Source organism: Cnephaeus nilssonii, assembly GCF_951640355.1.
Source record: "Cnephaeus nilssonii genome assembly, chromosome: 23".
NCBI lineage: Eukaryota > Metazoa > Chordata > Mammalia > Chiroptera > Vespertilionidae > Cnephaeus > Cnephaeus nilssonii.
In genome coordinates, this window is record NC_137094.1 from 16,713,059 (window position 1) to 16,727,593 (window position 14,535).

Sequence of the window (14,535 nt, forward strand, 5' to 3'; positions counted from 1 at the left end):
CATAAAGTCTTATCTGTTCATTTCATGAGTTATTACCAAAGTTTCAAAGTTCTATTCGTTTTACTCTGATGTGTATACACTGAGTGACCAGATTATTATGCATTCAGAGCTCATAATAATCTGGCCACTCAGTGTATATCTTATATAATAAAAGGCTAATATGCAAATTGCCCCCTCGGCCAGGAGTTCAACCAGCAGGCAGGCCGGCCAACCGCCCATGTCCTCTCCCCCTGGCCAGGCTGGCTGGACCCCACCCATGCATAAACTCATGCACTGGGCCTCTAATACACACACACACACACACACACACACACACACACACACACACTGAGTGGCCAGATTATTATGCATTCAGAGATCCTAATAATCTGGCCAACTCAGTGTATATCCAAGAGAAATGAGTATCTATGTCCATCAAATTACACGTGTGAGAATGCTTAGAGTAGCACTAGTTGTAATACTTCTGAACTGAAGACATTCCAAACATTCATCATGATTAAAATGGAAGAATAAATTGTGGTATCACGACACAGGGGAATAGTATACAGCAATGAAAAACAATCATCTGCCATTTTACTCCTCCATATTGGTGGATTTCATAGACAAAGCCCAATACAAACAGTACGTGTCCACTTATCTGATATTCAAGATCAGACAGCAGGAGACCGTGCCAATAGAAGTCAGAGTGGGACTTTGGGGGGAAGTATTGATAGGAGAGAGGCATGAATGGAGGAGCCTTCAGGGATGTGAGTCATGTTTTGTTGAAGGATCCGAGTGATGATTACAAACATATACATACGCAAAATTAAACTATTTGCTTGAGTTTTCTTTGTTTCATTATAGTTGTAATTAAATATTTGTTTTAAACAATAGCCACTTTAGGAAAACTATTATTGAAAAGCCAAGCGCTCACTTGATACTTTGGGTCCATCGAGTGGAAGATATCGTCGGGGATATGAGTCATGAATGATTTGACTGTTGTTGGATGGGAATGTGCCAGAACGTACCCATTTGGCACAGGGTCTGTCCCTTTAAATGGAATTGTTGAAGAAAGGAAAAACGGTGCCACCACAAAGAATGCCGTTTGTCTTTAAAGACTTAAAAAAATCCCATATTGAAGCTTTTATTCTCTAAAAAAATGAGCACCATAAATTAGATCCCTGACAAGTCAATGTTTATTTCTCTTTTACTTCCAAACTCTAGGAGGTCTTTGGGAAACGCACCAGTGGCTTAGTCAGTATGTCATTTCCAGAAATAGATCGGAGGCTGGCAAGGAAGCTGGGACTGTGTTCCTCCGATGGGTAGGACCAAACGCAGTTTTCACCCTTGTCTCTCTTCGCCGTGCTAAAAGCACCGTGCTGCTCAGTGGCTAGAGCCAGGGGTCAAGCCTGTGTCTATAGAAGAGCCAAAAAAGTCACATCGTGCCATTGGCTAAAGGGCAGGAGGGAAAGCAGATGCGTGAATAGGTCACAAACGGGATAACCATTCACGGAATAACTCAACGTTTATGATGCAATTTCCATTCAATCAACCGATGCTAGGTGGTCCTTCATTTCCTGAATATTCCATTTCTTCCTTATAACACTGGCCGTTTTAAAAATCGAAATGCATCCCTGGTATCTTGTTGTACTGTAATGACAGAGGAAAGGAACTATTTGGGGTTTTGTTTTATTTTTCTTATTTTCCCCGAAACGCGTCATTCGTAGGGCAGGGACTTCACTTTGAAAAATGAAAGTGTTCTCTTTGTGTTTTATCTGCCGTGAGCTGTGTCCGATCGCACGGAATATTGAGGAGTAGTTGGGGCAATGAGGCCCAGTGTGTGTGCAAGTCCTTGGCAGAAGTACGCTCTTCATACTGAAGGTTAGGGGTGGGGCAGGGTGGTGGCTCAGACTGTGAACTCGATGAGTGTGTGACCTTGAACCAGGCACTTCAGCTAAAAAAATGTGGATAGTAAAAGGCACTCCAGCATTCGTCTTTGTTTGTTTGTTTGGGGGAGTGATTAGCAAAACATACTTGTCATGAAATACCAAGAATGCATGTAAAAATGGTCTCAGTAAGAGTCTTATTCATTTGGGGGTGTCAGTAGCCCTATCATTTTATCTGCATCGTATCTTTTATTTGTGACAGTTGGCATCACTCATCAAACTATGCTGATGTCCATATTCTGTAGACACCTTTGATATCTAAATAATTTTTTTTGCAATATCATGAAACGTAGATGTTGTACTCACAAGTTAGTGGGTTTCCAATACTTTACTTCTAATCTTAGCCGGTGAGTTCCCAGCTAAGAACGTACCGCTAACGGTGGAGATAGTGCAGATAATCTAAAACCAGATTTTTAGCAGGAATTCCGAAGAGAAAAATGCAGCCCAGTGAACGTGCATACTATTGGGCAGGTGACACATGTTTTTTTTTGATTGGCAAGATGTCTGAAATGGTGAAGGGCCAAATTATATCTTGCATGTATGTCTTCTGCATGACAAAACTGGCAAAGTGCTGTGTCCAACGAGTATCAAAGAGAAGGCTGTGTATTGTTTTAAATTCCAGGAGTTTCAACATCTCTGTGTGTTTTCTCTGTGCTCACGGAGTGGAAAGAGATGGGTAGTTATGATAGTTCGTTTTAATTAGAAAAACATTTTATTTTTAAGAGCGTAGTGGTATTTATGTTCAACTTTTTTATTCCATGTGACTGTGATATTTAAGAAAGTAAAATATGAAATTTGGAAGTGCAACCTGTTAGAATAATTTTTTTATGAAAATATAACCTAATGCCATTTTCTTCTTCCTTCTCAGTTTATTTATGATCACGCTATACTTTTTATCGGGTTTGTTTTGTTTTGTTAGTCAGGATCTTCCTGACTGCTTCCTTGTAAGCTAAGAAAGAAGTTGGTATCAGTAAGGAATTGCATTTCTAATTCTTTCACACTTATCCCTGTAAATGAAAACCAGAGGCCCGGTGCATGGATTCGTGCACCGGTGGGGTCCCTCGGCCTGGCCTGCGCCCTCTCGCAATCCGGGACCCCTTGGGGGATGTTGGACTGCCAGTTTCGGCCCCATCCCTGAAGGCCAGGCCGAGGGACCCCACTGGTGCACAAATCCGTGCACTGGGCTTCTAGTATGCATATAAGATCTTTGGTTAATCTCCTCCTGCTCTCCCCCCTCTCCCCTTCCCTCCCTCTGAGATTCATCAGTCTGTTCCATGTTTGCACGCCTGGGCGTTGAGCATCTGCTCCCTGGTGGTCAGTGCGTGTCATAGCTACTGGTCGAATGGTTGGACGGTCGCGTAGGCCCAGTATTACTTCGTGTTTCTCTGTCAGTGGATTCTTCTGGCGTATTGGGTGCTCTGTTATGTCAAGGATGCTGCACCGTGTGTATGTGTGTGTAGGGGGAGTGTGGCCAACGGGGCCTAGAGCAGGGGAACAGGTGAGCTTTGGGGTCGGGCAGAGGTGAGTGGAAATCCCAGCCCACCCCATGTTGTCCTGGCTTCCAGCCATTCCCCATTCTTAGCCTGGCTTTCTTCTCTGCCCGTGAATACGAACTAGTTAATATTTTGGCAGATGTGATTAGAGGACACTACATTCACCAAGCTAAGAGGCCGTTTCATTACTCTCTTCGACTTGACTTTTTTTTTTTAAATATTTTATTGATTTTTTACAGAGAGGAAGAGAGAGGGATAGAGAGTTAGAAACATCGATGAGAGAGAAACATCGATCAGCTGCCTCTTGCACACCCTCTACTGGGGATGTGCCCACAACCAAAGTACATGCCCTTGACCGGAATCGAACCCGGGACCTTTGAGTCCGCAGGCCGACGCTCTATCCACTGAGCCAAACTGGTTTCGGCTCGACTTGAATTTATTTAGAACAAGCTGGTGGCTTTGCTCTTATTTTTAAATATATTTTCATTGATTTCAGAGAGGAAAGGAGAGGGAGCTAGACCATCCATGATGAGAGAGGACCAATGATTGGCTGCCTCCTGCACACCCCCCACTGAGGAATATTCTACAGATAGGGGAATCGAGAGCCATTCAAGAACTTTGTCTAACGGTACATAGCTGCTAATGTAGGCAAAGACATGGGCTGAAATACAGAGTTGTTACCTCCACACAGGACCAATCATTATTGACTTGTAGCTTCTTAATCGGGGTGGGGGGGGGGATGTCAACTATCTCCCCAATCAGCCAACTACCTGTTTTGTGTCCCAGATTGTGCGGAGGCTGCCCAAGTAGACGGGCTTGTCTGGTGCCAACCAGATAGTCTGAAGATAGCCCTCCTGGGTATGGTCAGTGTCAATGTCTTCTCGGGTCTGCAGGGCCGTGGAATGCGGTTGGGTGCCTGTGAGGCCGGCCACCCTGCCCTGAGGCTTTGCTGCTAATTGGAAGAGGAGAGGATGGTAGTGTAAATAAGGCTGCAGTCCACTGTTCTTGTGTGGGTTGACTTAAACACCCACCCACACCCTGATAACCTCTTGCTCTGCAAAATCTCATACAAGCATTCTTTACTTTGGAGTGTAGGCTCGTTCGGGTTTAAGATGTTTGCTGTTTGCCTGACCTGGTGTCAGGCAGTACCAAGAAAGCTCTTGGTTCCCGATTCCCATTGGATCAAAAAAAAAATAAAATAAAAATCTAGAGATGACCGTGTCTTTCCAAAGAAAAACGATTTGAGTCCACATCAGAGTTGTGGGTTGACCCACAGGATGTGTGTCTGGAGAGATCTTAGAGAACCAGCGCTTTGTACATTGGCTCCACGATGGGGATTAATCATTGTGTGGGCGGTTCTCTCTTCATCCTAGGTTTTGCCAAACTTTATTTGGTTTATTCCTTACCGCTTTCTATCATTGCTTGTCTTCCTCTTGTTGGAATAAGCTCAGGTGCTTTTATAGCCTTACCTATAATAATAAAAGTATAATATGCTAATTAGACCAGACAGCGGAACGACCTTCTGGACGAAGCCAGGGCTGTGAGGGCCGAGCCCCTTGCACGAGTTTCGTGCATCAGGCCTCTAGTAAAATATAACTGCTAGTCATTGGATCACTAACACCAACACCTTTCATTTGCAAGATGTTTTGTCTTTTTAAAAAAATACATTTTTATTGATTTCAGAGAGGAAGGGAAAGGGAGAGAGAGAGAGAGAAACATCAATGATGAGAGAGGATCATTTATTGGCTGCCTCCTGCACTCCCCTCAGTGGGGATCGAGCCTGCAAGCTGGGCATGTGCCCTTGACTGGAATGGAACCTGGGACCCTTGGGTCCGAAGGCCGACGCTCTATCCACTGAGCCAAACCAGCCAGGGCTCCATTGATTTTTAGAGAGAGGGAAAGACAGAGAGAAACATTGATGTGAGAGAAACACATCCATTGGTTGCTCTATCCACTGAGCCAAGCTGGTTAGGGCGATGCTGTCATTTTTTTTAGGTGAGAAAATTGAGGCTTTAGGACGTTGAAGTGGCTTTTCCAGAAGCCCCCCATCCAGGCCTAGGAATCAGAACCGGCATTAACAAAAGATCGCAGAAGACTTAGGTGCCTATTAAAGTCTGAGAGATCCTGCTTTATTTTACAGAGTCCTTGTTCATAATCCCTACACAGACCTGCCTCTCAGGGGAGTCTATGATAAATGCTTTAAGAGGATTAGCTGACTCTGATGTGAATTTAGGTCATTGAAAATAGACTTTTTTTTCTCTCTTGGTTATATGTTCTAATTTTGTAGATTTCAAACTTGTTAATTCTGCATTTTCCGTTTTTTTTTCAGCTGAGGGTTCTGAGATCATCTTGGTTTTTTTATTTAATCTTTATTATTGAAAGTATTACTTCGGTCCTCCTTTCCCCCCATTAACCTCTTCCAGCCCGCTCCTGTCCTTCCCCGGCCCAGGCCCTCACCACCCCATTGTCTGTGCCCATGGCTGATGCATCTGTGCACACAAGTTCATTGGCTGATCTCTTCCCACCCATCCTCCCCTGCCTTCGTCTGAGGTTCAACAGTCTGTTCATGCTTCTATGACTCTGGGTCTATTAAGGACCACGTTTTAAATCTCAGGCTGCAAATGATCAAACGTGAAGTTGTTATTTTACAGAGACCCAACGGATTTCCTAAACTATTACCAATCTTACTTGTAGACATACCCGGCTCTTAAAAGACTGATCAAGAGCCTGCCGTTGCCGAAACCGGTTTGGCTCAGTGGATAGAGCGCCGGTCTGCGGACTGGAAGGTCCCGGGTTCGATTCCGGTCAAGGGCATGTACATTGGTTGCGGGCACATCCCCCGGTAGGGGGTGTGCAGGAGGCAGCTGGTCGATGTCTCTCTCTCATCGATGTTTCTGGCTCTCTGTCCCTCTCCCTTCCTCTCTGTGAAAAATCAATAAAAATATATTAAAAAAAGAAAAAGAAAAAAAAAAAGAGCCTGCCGTTGAGGGCAATGGGAACACTCGGGGGGTGTGTGTATGTGTGTGTGGAAATGGTGGATTTTGAAGGTTTATAATAGAAAACCCCAAAGCTCCTTTCAAGCCATTTTTGAATACTTCATATAATGACTTGATTTGTTCTTCATTTAGGATTAAGTAACATGTGATTAAGCATGTCGTTGGCGTTCACATGGACATTTCCCCCCCCTTTTTTTTCTTGAGCAGGTTGTCAAGTTATTAAGCAACAAAAGGTCGCAAGCGGTTGGAATATTAATGTCTAGCCTTCACTTGGATATGAAAGACATACAACATGGTAAGTGTACAAGTTAAAATTCAGCTTTTGAATACTACTATGTGGGCTGAAGAGCATGATGTTTGGTGGTAAAATCATTTCAGACGTAGAGTTGCCGTGTATATTGAGGTTCGTATGTTTCCCTCAGGCTTGTTGCTGGCACATTACCTATTCATGTGACTTTTCTGTTGTTTCTGTCTCATGATTCTCATGAGACATGTTTAGTCTGCATTAATAAATATGCATTTATTTATTTTAAATATATTTTTATTGATTTTAGAGAGGAAGGGAGAGGGAGAGAGATAGAGAGAAACATCAGTGATGAGAGAGAATCATGGATCGGCTGCCTCCTGCATGCCCCCCGGTGGGGATCGAGCTTGCAATCCAGGCCTGTGCCCTGACTGGGAATGGAACCTCGACCTCCTGGTTCATAGGTCAATGCTCAGCCACTGAGCCACGCCGGCCGGGCAATAAATATTTAAATAATTCATTAGAAGTACTAGCCCCACTGTGCTCTTTAACTAATTAGATTATATCTGAGGTGTTAACTTCTAGATGCCATCGTCAAAGAGTGACTGATAAGCAGTGGTGAGAGGTGGGGACAGTGAGGTGTGTCTCAGCCATTGAAAATACCTGGAGAAGATGGTCCACAGGAGAGAAAAATAGGTTGAGACTCCAGTCTCAGGTATTGGATGAAGTAACCTACAGAAGAGGAAGTAAATCTAGAATTTTCTGATAGATCCATTTCAACCACTGTAAGAATTACAAGGAAGCTTTTTAAAAAATATATATATATATATATTTGTTATTGATTTCAGAGAGGAAGGGAGAGGGAGAGATGGAAACATCCATGATGAGAGAGAATCATTGATTGGCTGCCTACAAGGAAGCTTGTTTTGATAGTTGTTGTTTTAGGACTGTTCTGATGATTAGAGATGTTGCCCAGAAGACTGGATTGCCATATTCAGTGATGAAATGAAAACTCAAAACTGATCATTTGTCTCCAATGTCTTAAAAACACTGGACGGGGGATGGGGCGTGTGCTTCTGGTCCTCCTGTTCCAAGACCATGAGATGCTCAAAGAACCACTGAGGCAGATGATGATGTGTAACATTTAGGGTGGAGAACTGGTCTCTCTCCTTCCAGTTATTTGGGACGACTTATGGGTCCCACCACTGGGCTCTCCGGCACATAGACAGAGTGAATTATCTTTCCTAATAACCATCAAAGGTAGTTTCAAAGGATTCTTGCCTACTTATATTATTGTTCGTGGTCAAGACACATGGAAACAGTAATACCAGGACCGCTTGTTATTTCTTTTATGTTGTTGTTTTCATTTATGTCTTCATCCAGGCTTCTACAACATTATTTACATTTGGAATGAGGGTGATTTTTTCACATTCTCGAAGCGACGTTAGTGCCAATATTTTCATAATTGAATTCTACCCTCCAATGCACAGGTATTCCTGTGTCTTATCCTCCGATCACATTGGTGCTCGAGAGATACTGCCCGAAGGTGAATAGAGGAATTAAATTTATATTCAGGATGCCCCTTAAGCTGCCCAGAGCCTTAGGCCAGATTTAAAGCAGATTGAACTGTTCAATGGAATGCCAGTTTACCTATTAAAGAAATGTGGTTTCCAGCGCACAACACAGGCCTTATAAATCACGGAAATGTTGAACTGGCTTCCTAGCCTACCCTTTTATGAATGTGGATTCTATTTGTTTGGCTTAAACTATTGTGCGGAATAATTCATAAATAGCACAAGCTTGGCATGCCTCGTCGATTGATGAGTAACCCTTAATCACGATTTCAGTTTTATTAAACTGTTTTGATGGCGAGGAGACTTCCTCAAGCCGCGGCATTGGGGGTGGTAGTCATAGCGCAGGACGCCAAGTCTGGCGCCAAGAAGCGCTTGGCGTTTCGAATGCTGGCAGAGGCAGGCCCGTTAAGTCATAGGAGGAAATCTGAAAATAATGACACGGTGCTTTCCTTCAGTCAAATATTCAACCGGGTTGAGTTAATAATGAGAACCTTATGAACAAAGGAGCCCGCCGAACATCTGTGTCTGGGCTAAAGCCAGCGAGAGTTCATTGAAAAATTTGCTAGCTTAACATGCAACGCTAACAATAACATAGCATGGATGTCAGTAGTTTAAGGGTCACACTGAATTATGCATAAACTTTATCCCATTAGGATATAAAGTGATGGCTTGAGTCGCTTTGAAATCCTGCACACGGTTTTCTAAAAAAAAAATAAAAAAATAAAAATGGTTGCCTTAAAAGCTTGAAGAAGCAAACAGTGTGTGCATTCAAGGGATAAGGCCTTGTTCTGCCTCAGCGTGTTGTCTGGGACTGTGGCTGACATGCGTGGATCACCTGCGGCCTCCAGCATAGACTAAACTTGACTTCTATCAGGATATGCGCCCAGAGAGAAACCCACAGACGCATAAAGGGCATGGATTCTGGATGTAGACGTAGCCACAGAATCTAGCCAGGCCTCCAATGGCATCTTACAGAAGAGCACACTAAGACCTCTTTTTGGTGGCCGGTTGTCTTTGTCAAGGTCACGTAGCTCTTTAGTGGAACAGACCGGACGTGCACCTGGCCCCTGAAGCAGCCCGTCCTGCTCTTTGCATTCAGACGAGCCCCTTCTCCAAGGTGGTGCTTTCACTGCAGCACTGGTGTCTCTAGAACAAGGCACATGGAGTATTGTTCAAGGGAGCTAGTTTCTCTCTTCCTCTTCTTCCTCGTTAGAACTCTAGAAAAGCTTAGAGTTGAATTGACTTGTTATGATGCTTGTATGTTAAAGTGTCCTGTTAGAGTCATTAGCGTGGAAGGCTTGGCTATGTGAGCAGATCTTAGGAGTTGAGCCTGGCTACCTCTTGGGACTATGCTTGATCTGCAAGGAGAGCAATTTGTGTTGGGAACTTGCAAGGCCCGAGTCTCCCATCACTGCGTGGTCTCTTCCTCATGGTCCCTGCGCTGTGGGGGTCAGCCTCACTCCACGGTCATCCCTGTGGGCGCTGAGTGGCACGGGACGGGCGCGGTGAGGAGGAGGTTGGCTTTGCTGGTGAAATGAATCTTGGGGACAGACACGAGTAGAATCTAAGGACAGACATGGACAGGTGCTTGTAGGTATTGCGCTGACGTTATTTTCCTGACATTTAAACCAGTTTCTAGCTGTGAGTGTGAAGTAGAAGAATACTTCTTTAAAAATCGATAAATACCCTTTCTGAACTATCGGACCATGGAGGGTAGCTATGGTAACTCTTTCCCCAGGTATTTTGATGGCCTGCACATGGATCAGCTCTTTTCATGTTGGGCTGCCACTGAATAATGTATTTCTTTTTATTTATTTATTAAAAAAAATAACTTTTATTTTTTCATTGATTTTTAGAGAGAGTGGAAGGGAGGGGGAGAAATAGAGAGGGAGAGAAACATGGATGTGAGAGAGACACATCGATGGGTTGCCTCCCGTACATGCCCGACCTGCAACCGAGGTCCGTGCCCTTGACCAGAAGCAAACCCTTGACCTTTCAGTCCACAGGCCAATGCTCCATCCACCAGACCAAACCGACTAGGGCTGTGTTATTTTTTAATGGTCGAATTTTTCATGGGATTTCTTATGTACAGGAGCAGCTAAGGCTAACACAGCTGCAAAACTTGGTGATGTTGGAAGGAGGGTTTTGTACAGTTGAGGCAATAGATATGGGGCTATGGAGAAAGTTCCTGAGTTTCAGTTCAGTTCTTTGGATGGTGTATTTAAGAAACATTTATGCCCGGCCAGCGTGGCTCAGTGGCTGAGCCTCGACCAATGAACCAGGAGGTCACGGTTCAACTCCCGGTCAAGGGCACATGCTCAGATTGTGGGCTCTATCCCCAGTGTGGGGCGTGCAGGAGGCAGCCGATCAGTGATTCTCTCTCATCATTGATGTTTCTATCTCCCTCTCCCTCTCCCTTCCTCTCTGAAATCAATACAAATATATTTTTTAAAGTGACATCAGAGAAACCCTAATGTTTGCAACTCCTCCCCTGTATTGAATTGCCCCTTCATTCCTCTGGACAGTGAAGCATTGAACGCACCTTTGCATGCACATCTACATCACAAGGGAAGAAAGAAAAACCTCCACTAGCTGAACAAATGACCAAGTCTGACTTACACGCATAAAACAGCGCATTGCATCTTCTGCACAGATTAGCCACATGTGGAGTCAAGTAAACCACAGAATTATTCCAAGGGGATCATGATGATTATCACGGCTGCTCGTTAGCTTTGTCAGATTTTGAAGTATTTTGGAAAAGTAGTCCTGGGGCGTGGGCCGTTAGTCAGTCATCTCTGTAATACGACGAAACGATTAACCACAACGGGTCCAGCTTCGGCGTGTGAGCGCTGATCGTCTTAGCCATAGGTTATCAGTTCACCACGATGTTTTCTTTCTTTTTATTTTTTAAAAATATATTTTTATTGATTTCAGAGAGGAAGGGAGAGGGAGAGAGAGACAGAAACATCCATGATGAGAGAGAATCATGGATCTGCTGCCTCCTGCACGCCCCACTCTGGGGGTCAAACTTTCAACCCGGGCATGTGCCCTGACCGGGAATCGAACCACAACCTCCTGGTTCATAGATTGATGCTCAACTACTGAGCTACGCTGGCCGGGCTGTTTTCTTTATTCTTTTGATGCATTTTTAACTTCCAGGGACTGACCTGCTCAGCTCCTTCCCCTGCTTTAGCATGATCGCCGATATGTAAATGCTCAGGTCTAACATGCTAAGGAAGCTATTTAAGTGCTCGTTGAGATGAAGCACTTTCAAAAGGGAATTTAAAAAAACACACAACCATAATTATAATCATCGTGTTTGTAAAGTCAGGCTTTCTGTTCTGGGTTTCTTTCCAAGTCAGACACGTCTGTATAGAATTACTCCCCAAAAAGTCGGATTTTTATCTGGCTGCAAGTCATTTTGGGCATCAGACGTTTGCAGATTCTGTACCGATGCAGCCACAGACATGCTCCCGTGAGCGGCCACACTGAACACGGTTGCCCTTCTAGAATATGCGCTAGAAAACAGTGGCAGATGGGGGACCCCCCGCGCGAGGGCCCTCGTCCCAGGGAGACGCACGGAGCTCTGTTTTACAAGAGCGTAAATGTTTACCGAAGCAAGAAGGTGAGGTCCCCGATGCCCAAGAAAGGACATTCTGCAGGGCTGGTTTATGGAACACACGCAGCGGACAGTGGACATTTTATACAAAGTACAGTGCGTTGTTTGAAACGCTTCGCCCATCTATACACTCCGCTTAACGTAAACACTCCCTGGGCCCATGCCAGCCCCTCTCTCTGCCCGCTTTGTTCCACACCCTAGATTTTGTCACCTGCCAAAGTCGAGTCACCCTTATCTAAACAGTTGAGATAAGCCCTCTGAGTTGTACCAGTTTGGTCAAATCAACAAAGCTCTCCGAAACCAGAAACGAAATACAATATCGCTAGATTAAACAGTCTAGCATGGCCATCGTGTTTGCGTTTAAAGATTTTATTCCGAAAGGATCACAGTCTTCGTCTCCATTTCTCCCCCCCCGCCTCCCGCTGCCTAGACAAGGAGGCGACGTCCTGACTCAACCAACATGCATTTGTTCTCTCACGATTTCACTGGTCCAGCTCTTTATAAACAAGGCCCATAGGTGTATGAGGCCTGCGACTTAATCAGTCACGATGTCGTTACCCTTGTCCAAGCAGGCACGCTTGAGACGCACCAGGGGCGGACCCGGGATGAGATGTATTTTGTTTCCCACGCGAAAGCCTTCCTTTCTATAGCCCACGTACGAATTCTGTAGAATCCTGGCATTGGAGGGCCGCGGGCGATGGAAATCCTGTGGAGGAGGTAGAGGGGTTTTACTGCTTCTCGTGGTTGCTGTCCTGATGTTTGGTCTCTGGGTCAGACAGAGGCTTTGGGCGGAAGGCTTGATCCGTGGCTGTCCTGGCCTAGACGTGGGAGGGGCAGAAGCTGATGGTTTCTCCCAGCCTTGGCACTCTCCCCCCACCCTGCCAACGAGGAGAGGGCATGAACTGGAACTGCGGGCCCGTCTCCACTCATGTGGTGTTTGAGCTTCTGCTGACGCGGCTCCCTGCCCATGTACCCCAACCAAAATGAGTGTGGATGAGTTCACTGCGGGTGCTTGTGTAGTTTCCCTCGCGGCGATCGGTACCACGGAAACTCGCCTTGCTCCTTTTGCCAAGGATGTTTTCAACGTAGTGTGTCTAACATCTCTCAACCAAGGTACTGATTTGGAGAGATGTTAGTAAAGATTTGCAAAATATATTTTATTGATTGCAGAGAGGAAGGGAGAGGGAGCGAGAGCTAGAAACATCCACGATGAGAGAGAATCATGGACCGGCTGCCTCCCTGCACGCCCCACACTGGGGATGGAGCCTGCAACCCGGGCCTGTGCCCTGACCGGGGATCGAACCGTGACCTCCTGGTTCATAGGCTGGGCAGTAAGATAGTTTTCCTATATGAAAGTTGAAGGGGCCATAATCATAATGACAATAACAACCCATATTTTGTGCGTGTTTGCTGTGTGCATGCCGCCCCTCCCAGGGGTTTTACTTGTATAATTTAATCTCCGGCAAACCCCCTACAGGGTGCGGACACTTAGGGCCAGTTTGCTGATGGGACATTGAGACACTGGAGGTTACACAGGTGACAGGTGGTGGAGACGGCGTGATGTCGGGGTCCTCTGTGTACCACGGCCCTCCAGTGCTGGTTGCTAGGTGATGGTGGCCCTCCAGTGCTGGTTGCCAGGTGATGGTGTCCCTCCAGTGCTGGTTGCCAGGTGATGGTGTCCCTCCGGTGCTGGTTGCCAGGTGATGGTGGCCCTCCAGTGCTGGTTGCCAGGTGATGGTGTCCCTCCAGTGCTGGTTGCCAGGTGATGGTGTCCCTCCAGTGCTGGTTGCCAGGTGATGGTGGCCCAACAGTGCTGGTTGCCAGGTGATGGTGTCCCTCCAGTGCTGGTTGCCAGGTGATGGTGGCCCTCCAGTGCTGGTTGCCAGGTGATGGTGTCCCTCCTGTGCTGGTTGCCAGGTGATGGTGGCCCTCCAGTGCTGGTTGCCAGGTGGTGATGTGACATTACATGTTATTATCTCGGTGTTTTATGGTTTGAACCATGAAGTTCGCTAGAGTGAAGGTAGCAGTTTATGCAAGGACAAGGGGGGAGATTTTCCCAGAGTCTCTTACGTACTTAGGTTCTTCGAGATGCCGTGAGTTAGGCACGCTCATGGAAATGCAGAGGGAAGGTCTGTCCATATGATTCCATGCCTCTGTGACCATATCTCCTATCATCTCCATCTCGGAGGTTAGTTTAGCTGATGTATAGGCTCCACCCGTACAAGCAGCCAGCTTTCCCAGGGCAGTTCATCCTCCCACTGGATTTTGACACATCCACAAAAGTAATACAAGGTAGAGAGCTGTAGCAAACCAGAGGCTGAGATTTGTCCATGGAACAAACAGCCGTGACTTAGCAACCTGGTGGCGGGGCGTCCTCTCAGCTGGCCTCCACAGATCCCACCTCCTGGTGACTTGCAATGAATAGACTGAAACAGGGGTCACGTCCGAGATGAGGCGCAGAGAGAAGGTGGCCCTGTCTCGCACGCCCTCTCCACTCACTCGGAGGGAAGCTGGTTCCCTCTCTGGAGAGACCCGTCTGGCAAGAAGCTGAGCCAGGCTCTCGGCCAACAGCCAGTGGAGAGCCGAGGCCCTCATTCCGGGGCACCGGGCCCTGCCATCAGCCACGTGAGCTGGGGAACGGCTCCCCCGGCGTGACCGCCCTCGGGAGCCTCAGCCCTCGGCAG

General features: G+C 46.2%; 1 protein-coding gene across 4 annotated transcripts in view; it reads left to right on the top strand.

Moving 5' to 3' along the window:
- Window positions 1-14,535, top strand: part of FMN2 (formin 2) — a 124,900-nt gene that overhangs the window by 42,760 nt on the left and 67,605 nt on the right. For 3 of the 4 annotated variants that reach the window (XM_079763485.1, XM_079763487.1, XM_079763488.1), the window contains exon 7: window positions 6,622-6,709. The exons of the other annotated variant lie outside the window; for it this stretch is intronic. In XM_079763485.1, coding sequence (XP_079619611.1) covers window positions 6,622-6,709 — 88 coding nt within the window. The remainder of the gene's footprint in view (window positions 1-6,621; window positions 6,710-14,535) is intronic. 4 annotated transcript variants of the gene reach the window in all.